This window comes from Apteryx mantelli, chromosome 22 (assembly GCF_036417845.1).
Source record: "Apteryx mantelli isolate bAptMan1 chromosome 22, bAptMan1.hap1, whole genome shotgun sequence".
NCBI classification, from domain to species: domain Eukaryota; kingdom Metazoa; phylum Chordata; class Aves; order Apterygiformes; family Apterygidae; genus Apteryx; species Apteryx mantelli.
The window spans coordinates 10,606,862-10,631,934 of NC_089999.1; the positions used below are offsets into that span (position 1 = coordinate 10,606,862).

Consider the following 25,073-nt stretch of genomic DNA (forward strand, 5'->3'; position numbering starts at 1 on the left):
TGAGCATTTCTGCTGGGAGGCAGCAGGGGAGCAATGCAGAAAGGTATGCCTAAAAATTGCTCTTCTGGAAATGATGAGCTGAATCAAAGAGAAAGCATATTCAGGAACTTGGGCACACTTCCATTTCTCAATCCTGCAGACAAATTTGGATGCTTCTGTGGGTAACAACAGATTATTTCCATGGATTCCTTTTCTAGGAGCCTCTGGGATTAAGGATGGATTATTAATCCTCGCATTCTTGGTCTGGCTGATTTAATCTTTTGTTTATGTTATGGAAAATCAGGCTCGCCGGCCTCCATAACAGGGTCCGACCCTAGGTTCCTGCTGAGGCAGAAGTTCGAAGTCAGATTGAAGAAAAATAAAATTTAATGACATACGTGTGGTAATTACAGCTCAAGCTGGGTGCCTCCAAAGAGGGACCCCGAACAAAGAAATCCCTGGGCAATTATACCCTTACAATCTAAATTCCCCACCCCTTAAGCGATAGTTTGGACCAATAGTAATAGTTAGGTCTCGGTTCTTCCCCTTCTTCCTTGGGCCCCTTTATTGTCTCTAGGCAGGCCGCTGCTTATCTTCAAGGTTGGCTACTCCTGCTGTCCGTGTAACTTCTTTATCCCTCCAGCTTGAACCGGCTCTGGGGCCCCCTTTTACTTATCTAAGTAAAAGTTCACAGCAAGTTCACAGCCTGAGGCCTAAGGCTTCAGCAAATTTAGCTACTAATGCTAAGCAAGTTATGCTAAGCAATTAATTCTAGACAGCTTCAGTTCAATATTCTCTAACAGTCCTCCCTTTGTTTTTATTAAGCATCCCTGCTAATATGTTAAGCAGAGTTCTCGAAGCCTTTCGAGGCGTACTATCACTCTCCATAATCTTATATACAATATGGTTGTAAGCAATAGGCATAACATGGTCAAACTTAACATAACTATTACTGGGTGCAACATGTGATTATAGATCCCTGTTGCAGTTGGTGACCATCCCAGAAGAGTCTCCCACCAATGATATTCTCCATTCTTCTTCACTCTTTCCAAGATATGGAGTATCTCTTCTGCATCATGATGAACAGTGATTAGAGTTTTTTGTCCATTATTTCGGATGCGTTTTAACAGTTGACACAGGTCATCATGTTGTAGTAGTTTCTGTACCAATGTAAGGTTCATTCCGATGGGGGTAGGTAATAAATCTTGACTTAAGGTATAATTAGATTGTATTAATTGATGAGACACAACAGGAGCTGAATAATTAAAGTCACAGCCCATAACTTTAGAAAAATTACAAACACAAATATTTGAATGATTACTTGTGTCTACAGTAATGTTATCTATGAATATAAGATTACAGAGAGTTCTCATACAGACACATCCTTTTCCAATATATACAAGTACAGTTTCAGGGGTTTCATCAGGATGTATTTCAAAATGACAAACATTTTGTTCAGTATCAAGACAAATGTCTTGAGCTTTGACAGTGTTTATCTCACAAATAAATATATATATAATTTTAAGATTTTCAAACCTTTTTTGCATACCTAGAACATACTGGGTTAGCTGTTCATCTCCATCCAACAGGCTGGTCTTAGCTGGGATATAAGTTCCTGTAGCCAATTGATGCCCAAATAAGACTTCTGCTGGGGATAATCCTACCTGTTGTACAGGGGTTGTTCTAATTTCCCACAGCACTAAGTTTAAGGCATTAGGCCATTTGAGACTTGCCTGTGTACATACCCATGCTAACTTGTTTTTAATAGTTCTGTTCATTCTCTCAGTTTGTCCTCAAGACTGGGGATGATAAGGTGTGTACAATTCTCTATGAATTCCTAGCATTTGATATAATTTCCCTAAAACTCCTGCTGAAAAGTGCGAACCCCTACCTGAATCTACAGTTTCTGGGACTCCAGACCTAGGGACAATTTCCTTTAACAAGGCTTTAATCACTGCAGCCCTATCTGCTTTGCAGGTAGGAAAGGCTTCCACCCATCTGCTTAGTTGATCAACTGTCACAAGAAGATGTTTAAATCCTTCTGCTGCTGGCATGTCAGCATAGTCAATTTGTAGACGCTGGAATGGAAAATAAGCCCGTGGGAGGCCTCTTCCGTTAATCTTAGGATAAGTATCGTTAAATTTTTGGCAAGTTGGGCAGGTTGTTGTTATGCATTTTGCAACCACATGCACTCAGGAGCTGCCCAGGTTTGTAGAGTACATGAGGCGACAGTCAATGCTCCTCCATGTCCACGATCATGATATCACCTATCTGTAGAAAGTAAATACCTTAAGGAAAGGATGGGCTTACCCCTGATAGTCCAAATTCCTTTTTCGTCTTGAACCACTTCACGCTTTTTCCAATTCTCTTTCTTCTTCTGTGGCATATACACAGTCATTGGGAGACCCAAAACTTCAGGTCGTGTTTTTCTAATAAGGGCTGCTGTAGCTACTATGCTCTGATGCATCCTGGAGTGCCTTTGATTACCGCATCTAGTTGGGTGAAGTAATAGGCCACTGGCCTACGGTGAGGACCTAGTTTTTGACTGAATACTCCACTTGCTACTCCGTCGTTCATGAACAAATAATTCAAATGGCTTACTCTAATCTGGTAGTCCTAGAGCCGGGGCTGAGACCAACACCCTTTTTACAGATGTAAAAGCTTTCTCTTTTTCTGGAGTCCAGGTCAAAGGCTCTGTCTCCTCCGTTTTTGTTGCCTGGACCAATGGTTTGGTAAGCTCTCCCAACCCAGGAATCCATGGCTGACAAAATCCTACAGCTCCTAAAAATCCCCTAAATTGCTTTTTTGTTATAGGACGGGGTATATTGAGAATTGTCTTTACCCGTTCTGGATCAATTAATCTGTGTCCCTCCTTCAAGATAAACCCCAAATATTTTACCTCTTGTTGACACAGCTGGAGCTTGGACGGAGATGCTCGATGTCCTTTCTCAGCAAGAGCGTTACATAGAGAAATAGTGTCTTTCAAACATGTCTCGTAATCTTTACTTGCTAATAACAACTCATCCACATACTGTATTAACACTGAATGTCCTGGAAGTTTGATATCTGCCAGATCATTTTTAAGTATACATGAAAAAAATAGTCGGAGACCCAGTAAATCCCTGTAGTAGCCTAGTCCGAGTCAATTGTTGTCCCTTCCAAGTGAAGGCAAAAAGATCTTGGCTGTCCTCAGCTACTGGTATACTAAAAAAGGCTGCTGTTAAATCAATCACAGTAAAATAAGTTGCCCAGTGGAGCATCTGTGGTAATATAGTTGATGGGTCAGGAACTACTGGATGCGGAGCGATTACATTTTGGTTTACAACTCTTAGGTCTTGTACAAACCGATACTCCGGATCGCCATTTAGAATCCTGCCTATTCTTTTTAACTGGCAGAATCAGGGTGTTGTATGGGGATTCACAAACTCTAAGGATACCCAGTTTTAGATAGTGATCAATTTGCTTTTGGATACTTTTCTCTGCTTCCTTTGGGATAGGGTATTGTTTAACCGCGGGAGGTAATCCTCCCCTTGTTTTGATTGAGACTGGACTAGCTGATTTCAATAGTCCAACATCAATCCCTGAAGAGCTCCATAACTTTCCAGGAACTGATTCTAAACCTGTCGGAATTTGCAGATTAGTTGACTCTGGTTCTGGTGTCTCAGCCAGAACACATGAGCCCATTATTATTAATTTCATCCCTTCCGGCTGTAAGCAGATCTGGGTATCCAGGGCTTGTAAGAGATCCCTCCCTAAAAGGCAAAAGGGTGAATCCATGGAAATTATGAAACGTCCCCACACTCCTTTTCCTCCAGTAGTGAGCAACAAGGGCTTAGTCAACGTTCGTTCGCCTTTTCCCATTACTCCCTGTATTGTTATTTTATCTGATGACTTACATCCTTTAGGCTCAAAATTCAGAAGAGAAAGGGTAGCTCCAGTATCCACTAAGAAGGGAATTTCTTGACCTGCTATATTTGCCATTACCTGCCCCCTGAAATCCAAATCTATATCCCATAAATTTACCCCATTTCCCACGGTGTTTTCTGGGTCTCCCATCTCCTGTCATTGTGGACTGGCTGGGAATTGCCTGGTGTCATTCCCAGTACTCGGCTGTCCCATGCCATCCCTTCTATTCCTAGGCATGCGGGGTCTCACTGGGCATTCCTGCTGCCAGTGCCCTTGTTCACCACAATAATGGCAATAATCATTAACTCTTAAGCGTACAATACGTTCGCTTTGGTTCCGCCTGTCTCCTCTGACCCTTGCTCGTCCCCTTCCTCTAGTTTCTTTAAACTCGTCTCTTAACACAGCCGCTAACACACTCACTTCCTTTCTTCTGTCGTCTCTTTTCTTTCACCTTCTCTTCATCTCGACCGTTATATACAAATGTGGCTAAGCGTACTATTTCATCCATAGACTTCCCTGGCCAGTCAGGAACATGTTTAGAAAAATACTTTTTAATGTCAGAGGCCATTTGATCCACAAATGTGGAAACTATCAGAGGCCTCTTAGCCTCGGCTTCTGGGTCTATCCCCCCTCCAAACATTCTGATTTGTTTAAATAGTCTGGAGAGGAAAGCTGAGGGCTGTTCCTCAGGTTGTTGCTGACACTCCCTTATTTTAGACCAATTCGCGGTCTTTTGTCCTGCTAACCGTATAGCTTCTTCTAAGCCTTGTCTGGCTAATTGCAACTGCCTGTAATCTGCCTCTACATTATAATTCCACCCGGGGTCCACAATCAGCCAGGCCGTTCGAGCAGCCAGAACACCCCCCTCTCCTGCCCAAGGATGGTTTACATCCAGAATTGAGTGTTTTTCATCTGGAGTGAACAAGGCTTCAAGGAGCATTTGCACACACCCCCCCCCCGGCAGGATCATACGCCCACAGTATTCCTCTTACAATTTGTAACACTTTCTCTGGATCTTCCCTAAGCCTGGGAGTTTGTTGACTCCATGCAATCAAATCTTGGGGCCCCCAGGGTCGGTAAATTCGCGTTGTAGCTACCCGAGGTGCCCCGTCCGGACCTGGCAGGGGCACTCCTGGCACAGGAACGACATGCAAAGGGGCTTGAAAGGCAGAGGGGGAAGGCAAGGGGGGGTATAGAGAAGTTGAAGCAGAGGATGGTGCATAGGGTGGAGCAGTTTCCACAAGCGTTTTAGCAGCTGCACTACTTTCAATACTCTGAGAAAATTTTTCTTTGCCCAACTGTCCCATACACACCAATAATCCATTTGTCCGGGGAACCTATCCTGCAAATGGTGACGCAGGAAAGTTAACTCCTGATGACCAAAGGTTCCCTGTGGCGGCCATCGTTCTGCCGGGTTACCATCCTTTGTCAGGAACAGCCAATCCTCCTGACATAGTTGGATCAATCCCCCCCCCTTTTTTCCTTTTTTTTTTTTTTTTCCCTCTTAGGTTCTTGGTACCATCAAACTTACTCTATTTTTGCAGAATTTCGGTTAAGGGCGTCCCCTTTTCTATGCCGAACTTATTTCCTATATTGAGTTCCTGAAAAGTGCGTCTTATGCTGATCAGGCAGCACACTTCCTTATAATATACTTTTTTTTTTTTTTTTTTTTTTCTCAGCAACACCAGAATTTAAATTTTCATTACCCCCTGCAGCCAGCATGATTACACTCTTTCTCTCTCTCACTCTCTCTCTCTGGGAACCGCACTCACACCACCCGAGTCTTTGACTGCTAGGACTCCCGTCCCTTCGCAGTGGGCGGCTCTGTCAGCCGACGGGTGCCCCTTTCGGTTCCCAGGTCATACGCACTCACACCAGTCACGGTACCGGTATCCACACTCACACTAGTCACAGTAACTCTAAGTTAGTCTTGCAGTGCACCTTACGCTGATCAGGCTGCGCACTCCCCCCTTCCGGCCGGAGTGAGACGGGACTCGAACCCTCTCAAAACCTGGGCGTGGGACTCGAACCCACCCCAAAACCTGGGCGTGGGACTCGAACCCACTCCAAACCTGGGCGTGGGACTCGAACCCACCCCAAAACCTGGGCGTGGGACTCGAACCCACTCCAAACCTGGGCGTGGGACTCGAACCCACCCCAAAACCTGGGCGTGGGACTCGAACCCACCCCAAAACCCGGGAGTGGGACTCGAACCCACTCCAAACCTGGGCGTGGGACTCGAACCCACCCCAAAACCTGGTACGCCTTACGGTGATCAGCCCACGTACCCCTTACAGTGCACTTTGTTACCAAACCAGAATTTAGAATTTAGGCAGGAATTTAAGACTCACCCTCTCGGTGCCTCCCGTTGCCAAAGATCCCAGGTGAACTCACCCGATGGCGCCAGATGATCGTTTGGAGACGAGAGGCCCCGACGGTGGTCACCTAGGGTCCCATCTGGGTCGCCAAACTGTTATGGAAAATCAGGCTCGCCGGCCTCCATAACAGGGTCCGACCCTAGGTTCCTGCTGAGGCAGAAGTTCGAAGTCAGATTGAAGAAAAATAAAATTTAATGACATACGTGTGGTAATTACAGCTCGAGCTGGGTGCCTCCAAAGAGGGACCCCGAACAAAGAAATCCCTGGGCAATTATACCCTTACAATCTAAATTCCCCACCCCTTAAGCGATAGTTTGGACCAATAGTAATAGTTAGGTCTCGGTTCTTCCCCTTCTTCCTTGGGCCCCTTTATTGTCTCTAGGCAGGCCGCTGCTTATCTTCAAGGTTGGCTACTCCTGCTGTCCGTGTAACTTCTTTATCCCTCCAGCTTGAACCGGCTCTGGGGCCCCCTTTTACTTATCTAAGTAAAAGTTCACAGCAAGTTCACAGCCTGAGGCCTAAGGCTTCAGCAAATTTAGCTACTAATGCTAAGCAAGTTATGCTAAGCAATTAATTCTAGACAGCTTCAGTTCAATATTCTCTAACAGTTTAACCCTCTCTGGGAAATAAGGAATTCTTCCTAAGGCAAAAAAGGTCTGAATGCTTTTCCAAAGACTCTTGAAAAAAAGGTTTTGTTTTCCAAACAAGGAAGAATTGAAGGGCATGTGAGCCAGGAGTACTAGCTAGGAGGACAAAAATTGAAGCTCGTTTTTGTAAATTTTTCATTGGCAAGTAGCAGCATACTTCTTATTTACACTGCAAAGTCATAAAAAGGATTAAAATAGAAATTGAATGGAATTTTTTTCCTTGCAGGTTGCACACGTTTCCTTATTCTTGCAACTAAACCCATCATCAGAAAGCAGCGTGTGCTTGATGTTGCATGTGTTTCAGTGTGCATATGCTGTGGTCTAAGAGCAACTTCTTCTCTTCCATCTGTTCAACTCATCAGCTTGCTTTTTTCATTAGATGTTGACCTAAAAGTATGATGCTATGAGAAAGAGAGAAAGAAAGAAAAAAAAAAAGTAATGGAGAGCTGACTGCTGCCTTTTGCACTGGTCATTTCCTTGCCAGAATAGTTTTATCTCCTACTTACATCCTCTGCTCCTTGCCTCCTTTCTGTTTAAGTAGCTGGTCTGGCGCCTATCTGTAAAGGATTGTGTGTCTGCGTCATTCAGGCATTTGCTGCAGGAGCATTTCCAATCCTTAAACGTCTCAGCATTTTCTCCATCAGCTCTTGTGCCTTTGAGAGACAGTGTTTCTGTTGCACTTGATCACACAGTAGAGGGCTGAGTGGGGATCACTGAGAGAATTAACACCTGGAGGGTGATCGTTTGGAATTGGCAACAAACAAGACAAGTACCTAAAACGGACACTTCCAGCAGTCACTCGTGGAGCTTGTCTGTCCTGGCCAGGGTTGTCTGCTGTCGTTTTGGAAAATGTGCGGTCTCTTTTGGGTATGACTTAAAGATAGCATTATATGATACTGTTGGGCTGAACATGAAACATTTCTATCCTAAAATGCTGTAAAGAGCCAGATGTGATCTGGCTGTGTTTAGAGTGCCACTGTGTCAGAGCAGGGATCTAAACTTTTATTTCCACAGTCGCTGTACTGGCCTCTACTGGATCATGACTGGACTGAATTCAAGTCTGAGGCACCTGAATACTGAAGAGCTACTGACAGAAGGAGAGAAATGTAGATGAGTAGCAGTCTGGGCAGACAAGGGCTGCGTATCCTGTGGCTACACGTGAATACTGAGAAGGTAATTATTGTGAGCAATATGAGGAGTTATGTATAGGTGTAATGTGTCAGGAATGAAAAAAGATACAGGGAGTTTCAGTGTTGAAGGAGAAATCCTCCCTGTGAGAACTTCCAGACTGAGTAAATAGCCTTCATGGGAAAGCAACAGAACTGTTTTTTCCATGGGAAATTCAAAATGCTGGACTCCAGAAGGGAGATATGTTGCAGAAGAGATCCAGCCTTGCAGTCCCTCGGGAAGAACTAAGTAAAACTTGATTTTTTTTTTTGTTGTTGGTCTTTAACTGATGATTACATTTTGTTAGGCTATTTACTCGACCCACCCCATACCCACATGAATGAAATTGCTTATGTTTGAATAACCCATGGGCACTTTAAGAAATCTACCAGTAATCTTGCTTTCCAGGCAATAAAGAATAATGCTGTGAAAACTAGAAGGTGGTAAGAACAATGCCTCCAACAGCATGCCAAGAGCACTGTTGTCAGCATGAATCTTGCATATGTTGGGCAACATTCGGAATATTCTGGGGTGCATTTGATAGAAACCAAAACTTTTTATTTAAAAACTGCTATTGCAACTGTGTGTTTATTTGGTGGGTTTAAAAAACAAAAGTATCAGTTCTGCATCCTCTTTTTTTATTAGTGATCAAACCTTGTTGACATCTGCAGGTCAAACCTGTAGCAGGAACACTTCCCACACTAAGGAACGCTTTTTTTCTAACCTGTGTAAATCGTTCATCACATTAATTGACCTGGAAAATAATTGCAAAAACTCACAGCAGACCTAGGTCTGTGCCACTAAGCAAAACAGGGCCAGGGAGCAACACGCTAAACTGTTAGCAAGTTTCCAGGTCTGGTTTTAGCCTGTGCAGTCACCCAGACAGACAGGAGGTGGCTCCAGGAAAGATAGGGATGGGGAGGGGCTTTCCTGACACCCCAAGGACTGACTTGACTCCATTGATACTTCGATCCTCTGTGAGCTTGGATGTTTTCTGTGCAGCTGGAGCAACGATGGAAGCAGTCCTGAGCAAACAGGGCAGCTTGAGACGTGGGATATACTTGAGATTTACAGTAGTTCCTTGAGCAATTCCAGCAGGGCCAGGGGAGCAGATGGTGTTCTTGTAGGGCCAGACCCGTGATCATAGATAACATTTGGCTATCACTCAGCATCTTGTACTTGCAAAAATATCTCTCCTAGGAGCAGACTGAGTGGGAAAAGGTCTGGTGGCCCCTTTAGGATGCTCCTGTCTCAGCACAGCTCTGGAGCCCTGGAGTTGGGCAGGTCTTCCTGCACCCAGCGCTGCACTGCTTGCCTCTGGGGTCTGGGCAGTGGCTGGGGAAGACAGGCTGGGCCTGCCGTTCGTTCTTATTCATTTCTGGCCTGATTGGCCATCGTGGTCTCCTTGATCTGCACAGAAGTGTGCTTTCGTGGAGGGTTTTATTTTCTCTGGTTATTAAATGTTGTAAAAGTTTCTATTTGTGCTTCAGGCTTTCAAATAGAGGAGCTGTGAGATGGTCACTAGTGACAGTCTGGCGTGTAGGCATCTGGTAAGGAGGGGTGGACTCAAAGGCCAAATACTGCTTGAGGAAGGGGGCAACTGTGATTCTTGGTTGTTACAGTTGCTTGAGTGAGAAAGAAAGCTCTAGGAGGGGCTTGGGAGCAGCAAAACTGTTTTGCGAGGTTGGCGGTGTGAGATAAACAGGCTGCCCGTGTGGGGTGTGCAGATGGAGAAAGGAGGGTCAAGGCGGGTGGGAGAGGTAAGGAAGATCAGCCCTTTGCCTGCTCTGAGCCTGAAGGGTGGCTGCAGAGTTTGGGAGCTAGGTTGGAGCTAACCCTGAGCCAGAGGGGCCGGGGTGGCCCCTCAGATGTCTCAGCCCCAGGAGACGGCAGTGGGGTGGCAGTGTGGCCAGGTGGGCGTGCGGGAGCGGGAGGCCCCATCCTCCGGGGACCTGGGGCACTCTCGGGGCTTCTCGCACGGGGCATGCAAGTCGTGGCAAGTGACAGCGATGCCAACAGTTGAGAGGCTGCAGCCACGTCAACGCGAGCCAGGCTGGGTCCCGGTGGGCGTCCCTTGGCAGTCCACGTGCCCTAGGGACCTCCTCATTAAAGATCCATGTGCTGAAACAATTGCATGCCGCAGGGCTGGAGCGAGGGGAGCACTGCAACCTCTGGGTTAAAAGGAGGTCGCAGGCAGATTTCTGTTCCAGTTTTGCAGATGCTGGAGAAAGGTTATGCAGTTTCTTTCACTTTGTAGACAGAAGCTCTAAGGATGGCTGTGAGTTAAGAGACAAAATGAGGGATATTTGAGATAATGTTCTGTTCTTTGTTATGCTGTTTGTAATTATCTTGTGATTTGGAGCAAGCTTCTCTCTCATACTCACTTAAAAATCTGACCAATCTGTTTAAATTTGGTATGGAATTTAGGGAGGACGAAAGATAAAATTTTTACAAAACTGGAGATCCTGAGAAATGATTCTCTCTAGGAAGAGAATTCCACAGGGAACAGGTACGTGTGCTAGAGTAAATAACCACTTCACTGCACTGTTTGCAGCCTTGATAATGTAGTATTGTTCTGCATGTTCAGAAGGTGGTTGTGACCCACTCTCTTGACCCGTGTTCAAGTGCGCGTTCCAGTTGCTGACTGTGCATGCCCAAGAGCCTTCTTGGTCCTGACCTAGCCCAGGCTCCCATCTTCATGCACTCCCGTCGCAGGCAGGACAGCGGGGAATTTGTACATAATTTAATTTATTGTCAGTTAACACAAAGTTCTAATCATTGATTCAGTTATTGAGAAAAAGAAAACATAAATAATCAAAAGTCTTTAAACACCTTTCCTCTCCTTTCACCAGGCTCAAATTAAGCCAGACACTTATTTTCCCTTCTTCCTAGTCTCAGTTTACTGTATTTTTGCCATGAGTTATGCTTAGTCTGTCCCAGTTCCTTCAGTGAGGTGCTGGGTGATGCAGGAGGTTGGGGATGTGTGCCCAACAGTTTCTTTATGCTGTTCCTCCCTGCTGTTTACTGGTTTTCCTTCGTTTCTCATTGCTTCTCAATGTCCCTGCACTGGCGTGGGCTGCCCAGGGGCTATAGACCCTCAGACGTGTGCCTCCTCTGTCACGGAGTGCCTCTTCCAAGATCATGTCTCCAGCCATGTCCTCAGTGATGTCCCCTTCCTCCTGCCTGCTGCTCTTCCTTAAATCTGTCCACACGGAGGTGCCGTGTGCTCCTCCACCTGCAGTTGTGGTGCCTGGTGGGGTGTTACACCAGTTTCGGAGCTGGCTGGACCTGGCTGCGACAGGCACGTGGCATTTCATGGCCTCCTCCACACAGGTCCCCCCTGCTGCCCAAACCTGCCGTTTATGCCCAGCACAGCGCTTGGGCGTGAGCTAGTTGCGTGCTTGTTCCTGAACGCAGCAAACCCTGTAATTTACGCCCAGTACAACGCCTCGTGTCTCTGATGGGCGCTCTCTGATAGATTCAGTCTCTTGGGCAGTCCCATCCCAGAACTCGCCCTGAGAGACATCTCCCATCAGTGTACGCATACGGGAAATGCTCCAGACCCCAGCTTGCTGCTGGATCTTCTCGTGACGAGGTGCGTTAGCTTTTAGCCAGGTTGCTGGAAGATCCAGGCAGGTCTCATTTTCCACCTCAGAGTTCATAAAGTTCCCTCCTTAGCCAGGAGCCAGTCTAGCCATCCTTCTCAATTTAAGTAACGATCATTTCATTTCCTTGCACTCGGAAATGTCTCTGTTGGACTAGGAGTCATGTCTTGCGCTACCGTCGAGTAAACAGCTCCTCCCTCAGTGAGGGGTAAAGCTATTCCTCTCCCTTTGCTATTTCATCAGATCTTGTGTTCTGTATCTGAATGCACCTAGCTCAGCGCTCACTGTGAGTTTTGATGAGACATGATGGTGACTGATCCCTTAACCACATGAAGAACTTATTTATTCATTTCCTAAATTGTTAGTTTTATGGTGGGAAGATGTAGTAGCCAGGAAAATATTTTGGATGACTCGGAAGAATGCAAATTCTCTTTGCTCATGTAAACACCTAAGAAATTAAAAATATAAACAGGTGTTTTACCATCATATAAACTGAAAAAAGGCTTCAACAGTGAGATACTATAGCTCTGTGACCTTGAGTGCTGTAACGTAGCTTTCGTTATAAACGTTTTGTGACTGGGGGAAAAAGAATAAAGCATGTGAGCAAAACTGAGGCAGGGGTTTTCCCAGAGGATGAATTAGCTGCAAAGCAGCTAAGACTCTCTTGTTTCCGCAGCTGTTGGTTTCCGACCTGAGAGCTGCTGCTGGAGAGCAGCTGACAGGAGGGAGGGATCGGCCCTTTGCTCTGAAGGGGTTGGTGTATCAGGTTTCTGTGCAGAGCACGTGTGGCTAATGCGAGCTGAAAACGCTGCTGTCTGCTCCAGCCAGGAGTAAAAGAGTGAGCTGGGAGAATGGGGCAGGTGGCTTGGAAGGGTTTATTTCTATCGCTTTTTGATTATAAAACAGAGAAATACGTCATTGCAAAGAACAAGAAGGTGGGGATTCTCTACCGAGTCGTGCAGCTTTCCATCCTGGCTTACCTGGTGGGGTAAGAATCACCATACATTTAATATACTGCTGTGGTTACATTTGCTTGCTGTGTTGTGATCAAGATTAATGTAAGATACTTTGCATGTGGTGATGGCTTGCTATGGCTTGTGATTTGAATGCAGATGCTTATGTTTATTTATAAAATCAGGATTTTGTAATGTCTAATAGACGTGTATCTGACTTTTCAGCTGCCAGGGGATTGTTAGATTCATCTCTGCCTTTCAGATTAGGTTAGATTGGGGTTAAAAATAGATCAAATGGCACTATGGCTTTGCAATGAATTATTTAGGCTTTTATTTCTGTATTCTGTGGGAATGATGCCAAACCTTAATACCTGACTCATTAGAAACAATAACATTTATGGCCACGGTTGCTGAGCCTTGGGACAAACCAGGCTTGTCTCCATGGCTGTATGACATACTCAAGTCTATAAGGGAGGGAACCAAGAACAAAGTGGCTAATTCCTTGCTGGAATGGGCTGTAGCAGCTGGGAGCATGCAGCATGAGGCAGCATGAATATCAGCTACCTTGCATTTATTTCAGAGCAAGGCTGATTGACATGGAGGTAGCTAGAGCACTGCTCAGAAGAAGCCCGGTTCTGCAAGAGGCTGGGCACACTGACTTGTAACAAACACGGTGATAGTCCTTGCAGCCTGCAGGCTCAGACCTGAAATTATCCAGCCTACATGATGTCTGTGCTGTTGCTTCCCGAGTTTCTGAGGCTTTTCAGAACGTGTTTTGTAAATCTTCACCCTCACTGTCTGCGCTTTTAAATCTCTTTTCTCTCACCTTGTGTTTTCAGTGATTAAATATAGTAGAGTCATTTATGCCTGCTGGATTTATTTATAGAAGGGCGCACAGTTCCAGAGCCTGCTTATTTAGCTGGGCAGAGATGGAGTCTCAGCAGTCTGGCATGTTACTGGCTGCTAAAGGAGGAATCCTGTAGATAAGATTGCCGAGGACACATCCTCTGTACAAGAAAGATATAGCATGACCAGCAACCCTGAGTCTTCAGAGACTGCCTGGGCTATGCAGGCTGTTTCCTTTCCTAGGCATGTAGTGCCTTCTGCAGACCTCTGGCACCATCACTGGTGGAATCTGTGGTAAGCCTGGCCACAGAGGAGTTGCACCTTAGTCACAGAGGTGGTTAGCGTTAGTCTGGCCTGTCTGATTGCTTGATCATGCACCAGTACCTATTCAGAGGATGGCTATGGAGTTGTGATCATCAGCCCCCTCTGAATCAAGTCATTTCTTGGACATGGCTGCCATTTCCTCTCAAATTCACTAGGAGAACTTAGGGGTCTGCCTTTGAGTCTTCCTGGGGAGAAAAACAATGTTCTTGGAAAAACAGGAAAGTAGGAGACTTCACAAGGGTGGAAAAAAGTTATTCGGGTTTGCCAACAAGAGGTGGGTGAAGGGCAGCACATGCGAGTGCTGCTCAGCCCCAGGGATGGTTGCTTTTGCTTCCTGCAAGCAGTAGCGCATGCCAGGTCAGTGCAGGGCAAGGGGGAGCTGCACCTGCAAATGCAGCCGGCCTGCCCTCCCCTGAAACCTGCCCTGGCCCTTTTAGCTTTTTCAAGGGTCTTGGCTGATTTGTTGTCCTGGTAAGTGACTCTGGCAGTACTGTGCAGGAGCTAGAGGTATTTCATTCAACATGGAGAGCTCTTTCCCCTGTGCTATGGAGTTCTTGCTGTTTCTGGTGGGAAGAAGCAAGAGAAGCCTTTCCCCAGACCATCTTCTCTGGCTAACTTTTTCCCACTTGCTAATGCTGCTGCCTGCTGTGTTCCTTGCAGGTGGGTTTTTATTGTCAAGAAAGGCTATCAGGACACGGACACGTCCCTCCAGAGCTCTGTCATCACCAAGCTGAAAGGGGTGGCCTTCACCAACACCTCGGAGCTGGGGGAGAGGCTATGGGATGTTGCGGACTACGTCATCCCTCCACAGGTTAGCATCACCCTGCTGCTATCAGCTCTGCTGTTCAGCTGGAAAGACATGTTCCAGCATGGTTGCTGTTGGCAAGGCTAAAATGGCTTTCCCAGACCTTTCCTGTGAATAAACAGGAGATGGGCTACAAGAGAGCAGTTCGTGCCTCCTCTTAGGTCTTTGCAGCAGATGTCAAAGCCACCTTGTCTCTCTCACAAAGGCCCTTGACACTAAGCAAGCAAAACCTTTCAGCAGAAGTCCCAAGGATTTCAGTGGGATGTCCCATGGATTTGAGTGGGACTGCTCGTCTGAGCAAAGTGTCTGCTCGCCTCCTTTGCTGGGCTAGAGCAGGCATGTTCAGGGGAGCCCGGAGGAGGCAGGAGATGGAAATAAGATGCGGTGCAATTTGAATGATGGAAGCCGATTGAAATGTCTGTCTGAAACTGCCTTGCTGCTTCCTGTCTTGGTCTAAGTGAGATGCATGGCTGCTGCTCAAGGAGAAAAGATCCCAGCAGATGCAGCCTGGCTCCAGGGTGGGAACTGCTCAGCTGTGCTTGCCATGGGCTGTTTGCATGTGTGCTTTCCTCCCTCCCAGCATCCGTCACGTGCCTGAAAGTACATGAGGCGAAAATCAGGGTCCTATGCTGACGGGGGGCAGAGAGCTATAAACTGAGCAAATTACTTTTCTGTGCATAAGAACAAGACTTCATTCTTCTCCTGCTGCCTGGGTTTGCTTAGATCTGTGGATCTGTGCTCTGCATCTCCACCAATTTTAACACAAAACCTCACTGCAAACTCTGGATCTCAGTCCAGTTTGCCGTGCAGCAGGAATGCCAGGCAGCATGCTTGGGGGTGCCTGAAGCACTCTCGTTCAAGTTGCATGGAAGCCCGGGAGAATAAAGCAGGTGGCTGTTGTGCACACCCACAGATGAAATGGTGATGCTGGCTAGTACTTTAACTTGTCTGACGTTTCTCCTGTGATTCGAGCAATGATCTTGTTACCGTGTGTTGGCTTGTTGGGAGGCCTCGTAGTGTGATGCACTGCATAAAGATAGCCAGCTCTCCCTCTGAGCTGGTGCACTCAGTAAAGCGGATGCCTAGGCTACAGCATCATTCTTCCACAATAACTGCATAAATCTGAATGTGTTTGGGCAATCAGGCAACAATATTGAATCCAGTATTGCTGCAGTCTGCCCTGCTGTGCCTCAACCTCCAGTAAGCACAGCGATGTTAGACCTTGGGCTCTCTTAGAGCACTATAAAACACAGCAACTTTCATGGTCTGCAGATGCAAGCATGGACATCCCACGAGCTCTCTTTCTCCAAGTGCTGATTACGGCTAGTCTGCTGACTGTCTCACATCAGCTGTAAGATCCATCCCATATGGCTTTTTAGGAGTATTTGAGTGCCGGCTCTCAGTGCATTAAGTCATTTGCATCTGTCAACTGCTGCATGATCTCTCTTATTTCACTTGGGGGGGAGGACTGAGCTGTCCAGGTGGGGGTGGGCTGGTGGGTACCGGAGAGACCCGGGGAGCAGAGCAGGAGGCAGTGAGGGCTGGGAGAAACTCTGCCTCCTCCACAGAGGAGTGGGCAGCTCTCCTGGGCTTAGCAGTGATGCTGCTGACAGCAGCGTCCCTCCTGCTGCAGACTGACTTCCCTGCGTTCCCAAAGCACTGGTGGGATGTGGGGTAAATACACCCCCGGGAAAGCACAGCAGTGAAGTGAAAGAGAACCAGCCAAGCACGAGAGCACAGAGCTCTGCTTTTGCAGAAGGAAACCTGAGATCTCTGATGTTTGTGTGGAACAAGCAGGGCTGTGTGCTGGAAGGGTTTTTCCAAGAGACTGCTCCAGAATAAACTGCAGACACTCAGTTTACAGAAATTTACCACTGAGGGCTGAAAATACCCTTGGACAGGATGAACCAGCGGCATTTGGGGGTTAAGTATAACACAGAGCAGGGATTCACCTGATGAATCCTTCACTCATTGCTTCCTTGGACTGGACTTCATTCATTCCTTGACAGTTTGACAGAAACCTCTTATTTTCTGTCGTGACTCAGAGCAACCTGGTGATGTCTGGGGTCCAGAGTTTGCTCCTAATTGGGCATATTTATTGCCCCGTGCTCACTCAGATGAGCACCCAGCGTTGCAGATGGCTGGCAGGGCTTGGCATGCTGCTGATTTCTACGTCGTGAGTGAGGATTGCTTGCCCAAGACACTCAGGGCTGCCCTGCCTCGCACCAGGATGGCAGTGCTGGTCGTGTGAATGGAGTTGGGTCTTTCTCACTGCTCACGCTGTGAGCAGCACCTTGGACCCATCTTTTGGGCTGACTCTATTGACTACGTGTGTCCTTTTGGCGTATGATGAGAGTCAGGCTCCCCACCACCCTGGGGGCTGTTGGGAATCCCAGTGTTTCTGTAGCTGCAGCAAAGTGCTGTAACCAAGGCTGTTGCTCGCTCTCCTCCTCCTCCCTTTCCTGTATGTGTGCGCTACACAGTGGAGGTGATAAAAGCATGTGTTTTATTTCTGCATTTGTTTCACTTCTGAATGACAAGGGATGAGAGAACCAGCCTCTGTCTCCAGTGCTGTGGTAAGATGCCTTCTCTCCACCCTCACTGACTGTACTGACACCTTCAGCCTTGTTTTTCCTGTGGTTACCTTTGGCAGTTGGTTATCGACAGGAAGCTTTGTAAGCACTTTCGTAACTCTTTTTGCTGAAGTTGCAGAAGGAGTGAGGTAGAAGCTGTGCATGTGCAAAGAAAGGACAGCCCCAGAACAGGAGTCGGCACATACGTTACAGCTTTGCCTGAATGCAAAGGAAGCCCAACACTGCCAGAAATAAGGATTTTAGAGACAAAACCGCAGTCAGGTGTCTCTTCCTTGCGTGTCTTGGCCAGTCATCCCAGTTGCTTGGTGAAATGATCTGTATTCCATCTACTACAGCCTGTGCTAGAAGTGCTCTGCTTTGTTTTATCACGTGTCCACGGTGTTACACCAACTCTGCTCCTGAACCCTGCCTTGCTCTGTGCCCTCGGGCTTGCACCAGTGCAGCCGTGCCAGCCTGCGTGACCCTGCCCGAGAGCAAAGACCTGTGGCTCTGCAGCGGAGCAGGGCCTTGCTCAGTCACCGTGTCCTCATGGAAAAGGAGGACAAGCCGTTGCCAAGCAGCCAGTGAGGCAAGGCTCAGCGTTCCTGTCAGATAGTTTGCTCACCAAATTAACGCAGCTTCCGAAGCAGAAGCCTTATGCCACAGGGACCTGCTGCAGCTGCGTGTCCTTATGCTCACACCGAGGCTGCCTGATCAGACTTTCCATGTGCGTATCAGGAGGCTCACGTCTGTACCAGAGAAGCAGCATGATCTAGTGGCTGTAATACTTTAACCTGGGACACCCATAACCCCTCTTTGTTCTCAGCCCTCAGCTGGTTTTTTTGAGTGACTGACCAAATCCCTGCACTTCTCTGTGTCAGAGCTTCCCCAGCTGTGTGTGAGATCGGCAGTATCCAACCTCATCCAAACCAACACCCAAACAAAGGGCGCTGTTTTATTTCAGCCTGAAAAGCACCAGGAGAGAGGGAAGTGTTACTGTTCTGCAGAGAACTGCATCCTCCTTGTAACAGGTAAAAGATAAGACTAAGACAGATTTTCTAACTCTTCCTGCCTTGCTTTGTTTATTCTAGGGTGAAAACGTCTTCTTTGTTATGACGAACCTGATTGTGACCCCAAACCAGAAGCAAGCTACATGTCCTGAGGTAGGCAGAACTGAGCCCCTTGACCCCCAGACCCCTAAAAATGGGGTTAGAACTGACACCTGGGGAGCAGTGAACACGGGGAGAATGAAAGGCAGATGCTTTTTCTCTGTAGTATAACATCTCAGTAAGGGAAATTGGGCAGGTTACTGAAAACCTGGGAGGTTCAGCTGTCTTAATCTCCAGAGGTTCTGATCGTGTAGAGTCTGGCTGACTTTAGTGAAAGGTGTTGGACCTCTGCCCAGGTGGAGATGAGACCAGAAGAGCAATTGTTTAGGGCCAGAAAAGGCCGTGGGAAAACAACTTTGAGGTGACTGAGTCTAGTTAAGGGTAAAAGACTAAGATACCTGCTAAGGAAGGACTGAACTCTCAGGCTTCACTATCTTCAGGACATTGGAGGGTGCTTAGCACCTTCCAGGCCAAGGGCATGAGGTCTTTAAAGCGGTGTGATGTTTAAATGTCCTCTGTGGTTACCTGTTTCAGAATGGGCCAGAGCCTGGGGGAGCAGGACCCTGGCCATCCAGGCAGCATCTCCATGTGGCAATGATTAATTTGTCTTGTCGTAAGCACAGGGATAGCCCAGGCTGAGAGCGCAGCCTGTTGTTCAGGATGCGGCTGACCTCTAGTGGCTGCATTTACTCAGCGGGCAGCTCTACAGCTGCCTGCCCTCTCCGCTCCTGCCCGCTTGGGTACCTCCGCAGCTGGTTTGTGCAGTGAACCCTCCTGGGGGCTGCAGCGAGACTGATAAGTTTTCCTCCAGTGTGCTATGTCCTGTCGCACGTCTCACTTCTGTCCTCTTCCACTTTGCAGAGTGTCAGCATTCCCGATGCCCTGTGTTATACGGATGGGGACTGCCCAGCAGGGGAAGCAGTGGTGGCTGGCAATGGTAAGGAAAGGATCCTTCCTCCTGTACTGGTTCTGGCAGAGGCAGGCTCCTTCAGAGACATCAGCCTGGATACAACACCAAAGATCTCTGATTAGTAATCAGGAGGATGTGGCGATGGCTTTCTCTTTGTTGTCTTTTATTGAGATTGCTGCCTTGTTTACAGCTCTGCTAAGCCACCGTGGCGGGGCCAAAGCACCCCAGGCTGCTCAGAGAAGCAACAAGAGAGCTGTTGTTCCAGTTGAGAAGCCCTTTCACAGCAGGGAGGAGGGCTTAGAGTGGCAGTGAAAAGCATCTGATTTTCATTTGCCCTGTAGACAAAGAGGAGATGGCTGCTCTTGGTGACCTTTTCTGTGATATCTGTGCTGCAGGGGTTAAGACTGGCCGTTGTTTGAAAGACAGGGACAACATCAGAGGGACTTGTGAGATATTGGCCTGGTGCCCTGTGGAGAAAAGATCCAAGCACAAGTACGTGGCCATCCTGTGCTGTTTCCAAGCTTGCGTTGCTTTGGCTTGCAGGTCATCCAGAGCTGTTTCTGGGTTCCCACTGCTTGGATGCTTGTTTGAATGTTGGCTCTTCCAGTGCAGCAGGGAGCTCTGCCCAGCCCCCTGGCAGGACTGGCCCTCTGCTGCCCTCCGCTTGCCTCGCCGGCTGTCCCAGGGCTGTGTCCAGCTCTCCGTGCCCCCCCCCCCCCAACCTGCACCCTCCTCGCTAACACCTCGCTGGCAAAGGGGTGCGAGTGGCATGGCTGGCGGGGGCGGGAGGAGTCGGGACTGGTCTGTGGAGGTGCACAGTCTGGCTGTTGAAGCCCTAAGCTCTGACCATAGGGGCCACCCTGCAGAAGCACCACAGGATAAAACTTAGCTGTTTCTTAAATGGAAATCCCAGTTTAAACACATGGGCAGGGTGCAAACATAAAACAGATAACAAGCCGTTCTCTTCCAGGAAACCTCTTCTTGCCAGTGCAGAAAACTTCACCATTTACATCAAGAACTCAATCCGCTTCCCCAAGTTTAAGTTCTCCAAGTAAGTGTGGGTGCTCAGAGATCCCTGTGTCCTCTCCATTGCAGAGCCAATACCCTCGGTTTGCTCCAGCGTCCTTCTCCTGCCTGACGGCTGGGGTAGGGAGGTGAACGTATCCTCTTCTAAGGCAGGAGGAGGCCTTTGGCTTCAGGCTGTGCAGAAGCAAGGAGATACTGAGGGCGTGGAGGTTGAGGGAAGGCCACCAATCTTCTGGGAGCTTCTCAGGAAAATGGCAGCTGGCATGAGGCTGTCCCTCACCAGACAAGGTCTGTGATGGCTCCTACTGCAAAGGATGGACCTGGGGGGAGCTCCTAAGGGGATAGGTCTGTTCCCGAGCTAGTGCAAAGTCAGGCTCCCCAACTATTCTTGCTCCCAGTTATTCCTTCTCTTCCTCTTTGTGAAAATGAAGGCACCTGGACAAGGCTGGGAAAATGCCAACTTAAAATTTTGTTTGCATTTGTTGTTGCAGCTCTGGCTCAAATATGAATGAAAGAAGGAACTGTAGAAAGGAGTGTTGTCTTGCCACTCTGCTAGGCTTAGTTAGACATTTCCAGCATCCTTTTTTTTTTTTTTTTTTTTTTTTTTTTTTTTTTGAGAAGACATTGTACCAAATGACCCTGGAGCACCCTGGCAGCCTGCTCCACATGAGTCCGTCCTTGAGCCCAGTTTCAGCTGGCCTAGCTCCCATCTGGCCTGAAGGTCTTTTTTCACAAGACCAGCAGTAGAAAGGCCCACAGGGTGACAAGGCTGGTGGAAGGTGCTGTTGCTGTTGTGCACGTGGGATATTGGAGGAGTCTCTTGTCTCTGCAGCCATGGGGGTGCTCTCTAAGCCAGCTATGTAGGCAAGCGAAGAGGGAGATGAGATGGCTTCCCCTGTTCCCCACATGCAGGATGAATGTGCTGGCAACCAGCGATGGGTCCTACCTGAAAAGCTGCCGCTACAGCACAGAACATCCCTACTGCCCCATCTTCCTCCTGGGGAACATTGTCAGATGGGCCGGGAGCAACTTCCAGGAAATGGCCTTGGAGGTAGGAGCGCCCCTCGGACCCGTGTGTTTTGCCAACTGGCTGTACTGTTCCCTGGGTGGCTCTGGGGAGAACCACTAGCTGCCTGGGAATTTGCCGCCCATCCAGGCTCAGTGGGCGGCTGAGAGATGCTGGTTCTTAAAGTCATGCTGAATCCCATTTATTCCAACACCAGGGAATGGGAACAGTTGTTCAGGCAAAGCGATGTTGCAGGTGCTGTGGAAGAGGTGGTCAGGTCACTTGTCTGTTATTCAGGGCTGCCAAAAACTCTGCTCTGCCAGCAGAGTTTGCTGCTTGATTAATCTTAACATTACTAAAACAGTTTAGATGCAAAGAACTGGAAAGTCAGTGGGGCTGCTCCCGCTCAGAGAACACCCCTTGAGGCTTCCTCGGTGGGAAGCGTCAGGTGAACAGACGTATTTCTGCCTGGGGCTCCCACGGAGGGCTGGGGCTGCAGTGCCAAACAGGCTGCGACCCAGTTCGCGGAGCACATGGGGGAGCAGAGCCCATCTGAGGCATCCCAGGAAACGCAGGGTGAGAAGAGTGCAGGCTTTGTGCTGGCTTCTGCACTTTTCATCTCTGTCCATTTACAGAAGAATGACTTTTCCACTGAAGTATGTTACAGCCACTTAATGAATCAAATCAGAGCCCTGGGGTGAGAAATCTCCTCTTAGGCTAGTTTGGGGTCGTGTGAAGGCAGTGTCAGGAAGGCACTGTTTTACTTCCCTGTGATGCCAGCACAGGGAAAACTAGGGGTGTAGTAGTGTAGAATAATCTGGTTAATATAAGCATGAACTTGGCAGATCCAGAAGTGTATGTGCTTGTGTCTGTGACCAGAAATGCTTCTGTTCTTGTCCCTGGGGGAAACCTGCTTGTGGATCTGACAATTTTGAAGACAGATTAATTGAACTAAGCTTAAAAAACTCACACTGTCTCTCTCTCTTTTGTTAAGGGTGGTGTGATAGGAATTCAGATTGAATGGAACTGTGATCTTGATAAAGCCCCTTCTGAATGTAATCCTCACTATTCTTTTAGCCGGCTGGATAACAAGTTTGCAGAAAAATCCATCTCTTCTGGGTACAACTTCAGGTAGGCAAAGAGGAGAATGTGATGCGGTACATGCAGCTGGGCAGAGCTGGTTTGACTCTGGGGCATCAGAGCTCTGCAGTGAAGTCGTACCAGATCAGGTCGTGCCAGGCAATGCCCCTGGCCAAGCATGTGGCTTCAGCTGAGGGAAGGAGAGCAGCAGGCCCCTGGCCAGCTCCCCACATCCCACACCCCTGCCCAAGCCTTTACCCTCCATGTGCCGCCAGCGTCAGACTCCTGGCGCCTGTGCTGTAATTCCAGCTCTGAAAACAGACTGGTTATGACTTCTGCCAGTCCCTTTGTAACCGGTGTTAACCACTGCTCCCCTACCTGACTCCCAACCAGTTCATTGCAGGGATGACCCACAGGCCTGAGCCATGAAATCTGTGGCGTAGCAGAGATTTCCATGGCAATGAGGAAGGAATGTCTAGAGAAGCAGCTCTCTCTAACTGCATGTAGACAGTTCCCAGTGTGAGTGGCTTTCTGATGCCTCCAGCTGAGGCTAGAAATGAAACAACTTCTTGAGAAGTGCCCAATCTGAGTGTCCCTGTGAGACTCAATGTTTGGACCAAGCTTGTAAGCTAAAGCTGCCTTTGATAGGGGAATAGACGTGTTTGAACAGTGCAGTGAATTCAGGAGTATTCATGTGCACATGGAGCAGATGATGGACTTAAAATCAACGTTGTTGAATTCCAGGTTTGCCAAGTATTACCAGGATGCTAATGGGGTCGACTACCGGACGCTCATTAAAGCATATGGAATCCGCTTTGATGTGATGGTGAATGGCAAGGTGAGGTCCCAGGCCAGAATACTTCTGAGCCTGGAAAGGAAGAAGCAGTGAGACCTTTCTCAGTGGAAAGGCAGCACTGGCATGAGAGCAGCCTCTCTGGCTTGTTGTACAGAAGGGCTCTTGCCATTCATTCGTGCGGAGCTAACTCCACATAAGGAAGGAGATGACCTGGAGTGTGGATGAGGTAAAAGGCAGCAGTCTGCACCTCTTATACCTAAAAACAGGCTCATGTAAAGTCCAACAGAGGTAAAGATGCTCCTGAGACTTTTCCATGCATATTCACTGTAAAAAAAGAAGCCTAACCCAGGAATGACACAAGCTCAGAAACACAGCCACAAGGCGGTTGGATCTGATACAAACACAGACCTTTAGCCTCAAAGATAGTTCTGTGCTGACCTTTCTACAGCCCTGCCTGCTTCCTGCTACCAAAACACACCCACAGGCCCAAGTAGTTTCCCTTGCATAACTCCATATCCTTAAACTTGTTCTTGGGTTCTTCCACTGAATACTTCATGACCTGTTTTTCTTTCAGGCAGGTAAATTTAACATCATTCCCACCATTATCAATATTGGTTCAGGGCTTGCCCTCATGGGAGCGGTAAGTTAATGTACTTTCTTACAGTAATGTATTGGGACGCAGATCTGTCATTTGGATATCAGAAGTATGAAATGGGATGGTTTGTTTTACCTTTTCCAGAAGAGTTTCTTAGTACTCTCGTTGCTCAGTCAGGTGTGCGTCTGTCCTGTCTCAAAGGCATTTGTTAATATTCCCCCACAATTACAGTTCATGGAGGAAAATACAGCTTCTACACGTTATTCTTCTTTAAGTAATACTCATTTCAAATTTAATCTAAACACTCCCTTTTCTACTTCAAAGGTAAAGCATGTAGTGAAAGAAACTGAACTGTGCTAGCAGATTTTAGCTTTGGTACCATGGCAAGGGCAAACATGGTGAAGACTGTGATATGATCAAGTACTAGGTCCTGATGGCAATCAGATACCTTGAGTACAGTTTTTCTCAGTGTTTGCCCTCTAATTCCAGTTATGCATCAGCTCTTTGGCTGTGATTATCCTTTTAGTAGTTCACCCTTGAGTCCTGGGAATATAATGGCTTTCCCAGCAGAAGCAAGAAATGACTTAAGAAGCTTGAGTTGAGAAATGAAAAATATTTGTACTGCAGCAGGCCTAAACCTGTCCTTGCTGGCTAAAGTGTTCCTTAAACACAGTGCAAAGACCCCAAGACTTAAGCATCTAGGGGAAAAAAAGGTAGATACAAATGCATAAATGAGAACTTGGAGCAAACGTGAGTAACTGCAGGCCCAGCACACTAGCCAGGAGAAAAGATTGTTGAAGGTTGTGCAGCTTGGGTGAGTTTGGAGGAGGGTGCAGCAGTGGCCATACAGAGAGATGATTTTGTTCCTTGTTACAGGACATGACAGATTCTCTCTACTGTTTTGCAGGGAGCTTTCTTTTGTGACCTGGTGCTGCTGTATCTGATTAAAAAGAGTAACTTTTATCGAGGCAAAAAATATGAGGAAGTAAAGTAAGTGGGGCTTGGTTTTTGTGTTTAAATGTAATAGCTTTATTATGACTAATAGAAATTGGAGATATGGGAACTGCAGTAAACATTAATGGCACACAAAGGCCGTTCAATTCCAGGAATTTATACGCCTCCAAATGAGTTTAGCCAAGTTATTCCCTCCCTCCCTAGTCATTGCTGTAGTTAGCTGGGGAACAAGGGAAGCTGCTGTATCATGGTTGGTCTATAAATGGCCTCACATTCTCAGTCCGTAAGGACTGCAAATGGAATTGGGGCAGCTCCAAGAGCTCATGAAACTGGGAAGTTGAGCTTCAGCTGTGTGGAGGGTGACCACCTTTGTGGGAAGGTGTGAGAGGCCTGGCTGGGAAGCTCTTCCTGCAT

The 25,073-nt window shown here is 47.6% G+C and overlaps 1 protein-coding gene across 5 annotated transcripts in view; it reads left to right on the plus strand.

The window, feature by feature from the left end:
- Window positions 1-25,073, plus strand: part of P2RX5 (purinergic receptor P2X 5) — a 31,234-nt gene that overhangs the window by 2,587 nt on the left and 3,574 nt on the right. For 2 of the 5 annotated variants that reach the window (XR_010886232.1, XM_013953880.2), the window contains exons 1-11: window positions 12,186-12,670; window positions 14,466-14,616; window positions 18,275-18,346; window positions 19,154-19,229; window positions 19,598-19,694; window positions 20,173-20,253; window positions 21,141-21,279; window positions 22,229-22,365; window positions 23,059-23,152; window positions 23,685-23,750; window positions 24,613-24,695. Coding sequence is in view for 3 of the 5 variants with exons in the window: in XM_013953880.2 (XP_013809334.2) it covers window positions 12,534-12,670; window positions 14,466-14,616; window positions 18,275-18,346; window positions 19,154-19,229; window positions 19,598-19,694; window positions 20,173-20,253; window positions 21,141-21,279; window positions 22,229-22,365; window positions 23,059-23,152; window positions 23,685-23,750; window positions 24,613-24,695 (1,133 nt within the window). In the remaining 2 variants the exon portion in view is untranslated. Of the gene's footprint in view, window positions 1-7,426; window positions 7,778-7,924; window positions 8,084-12,185; window positions 12,671-14,465; window positions 14,617-18,274; window positions 18,347-19,153; window positions 19,230-19,597; window positions 19,695-20,172; window positions 20,254-21,140; window positions 21,280-22,228; window positions 22,366-23,058; window positions 23,337-23,684; window positions 23,751-24,612; window positions 24,696-25,073 lie in introns of those variants that run through there. The other 3 variants (XM_067309893.1, XM_067309892.1, XR_010886233.1) reach the window with 3 other exon arrangements.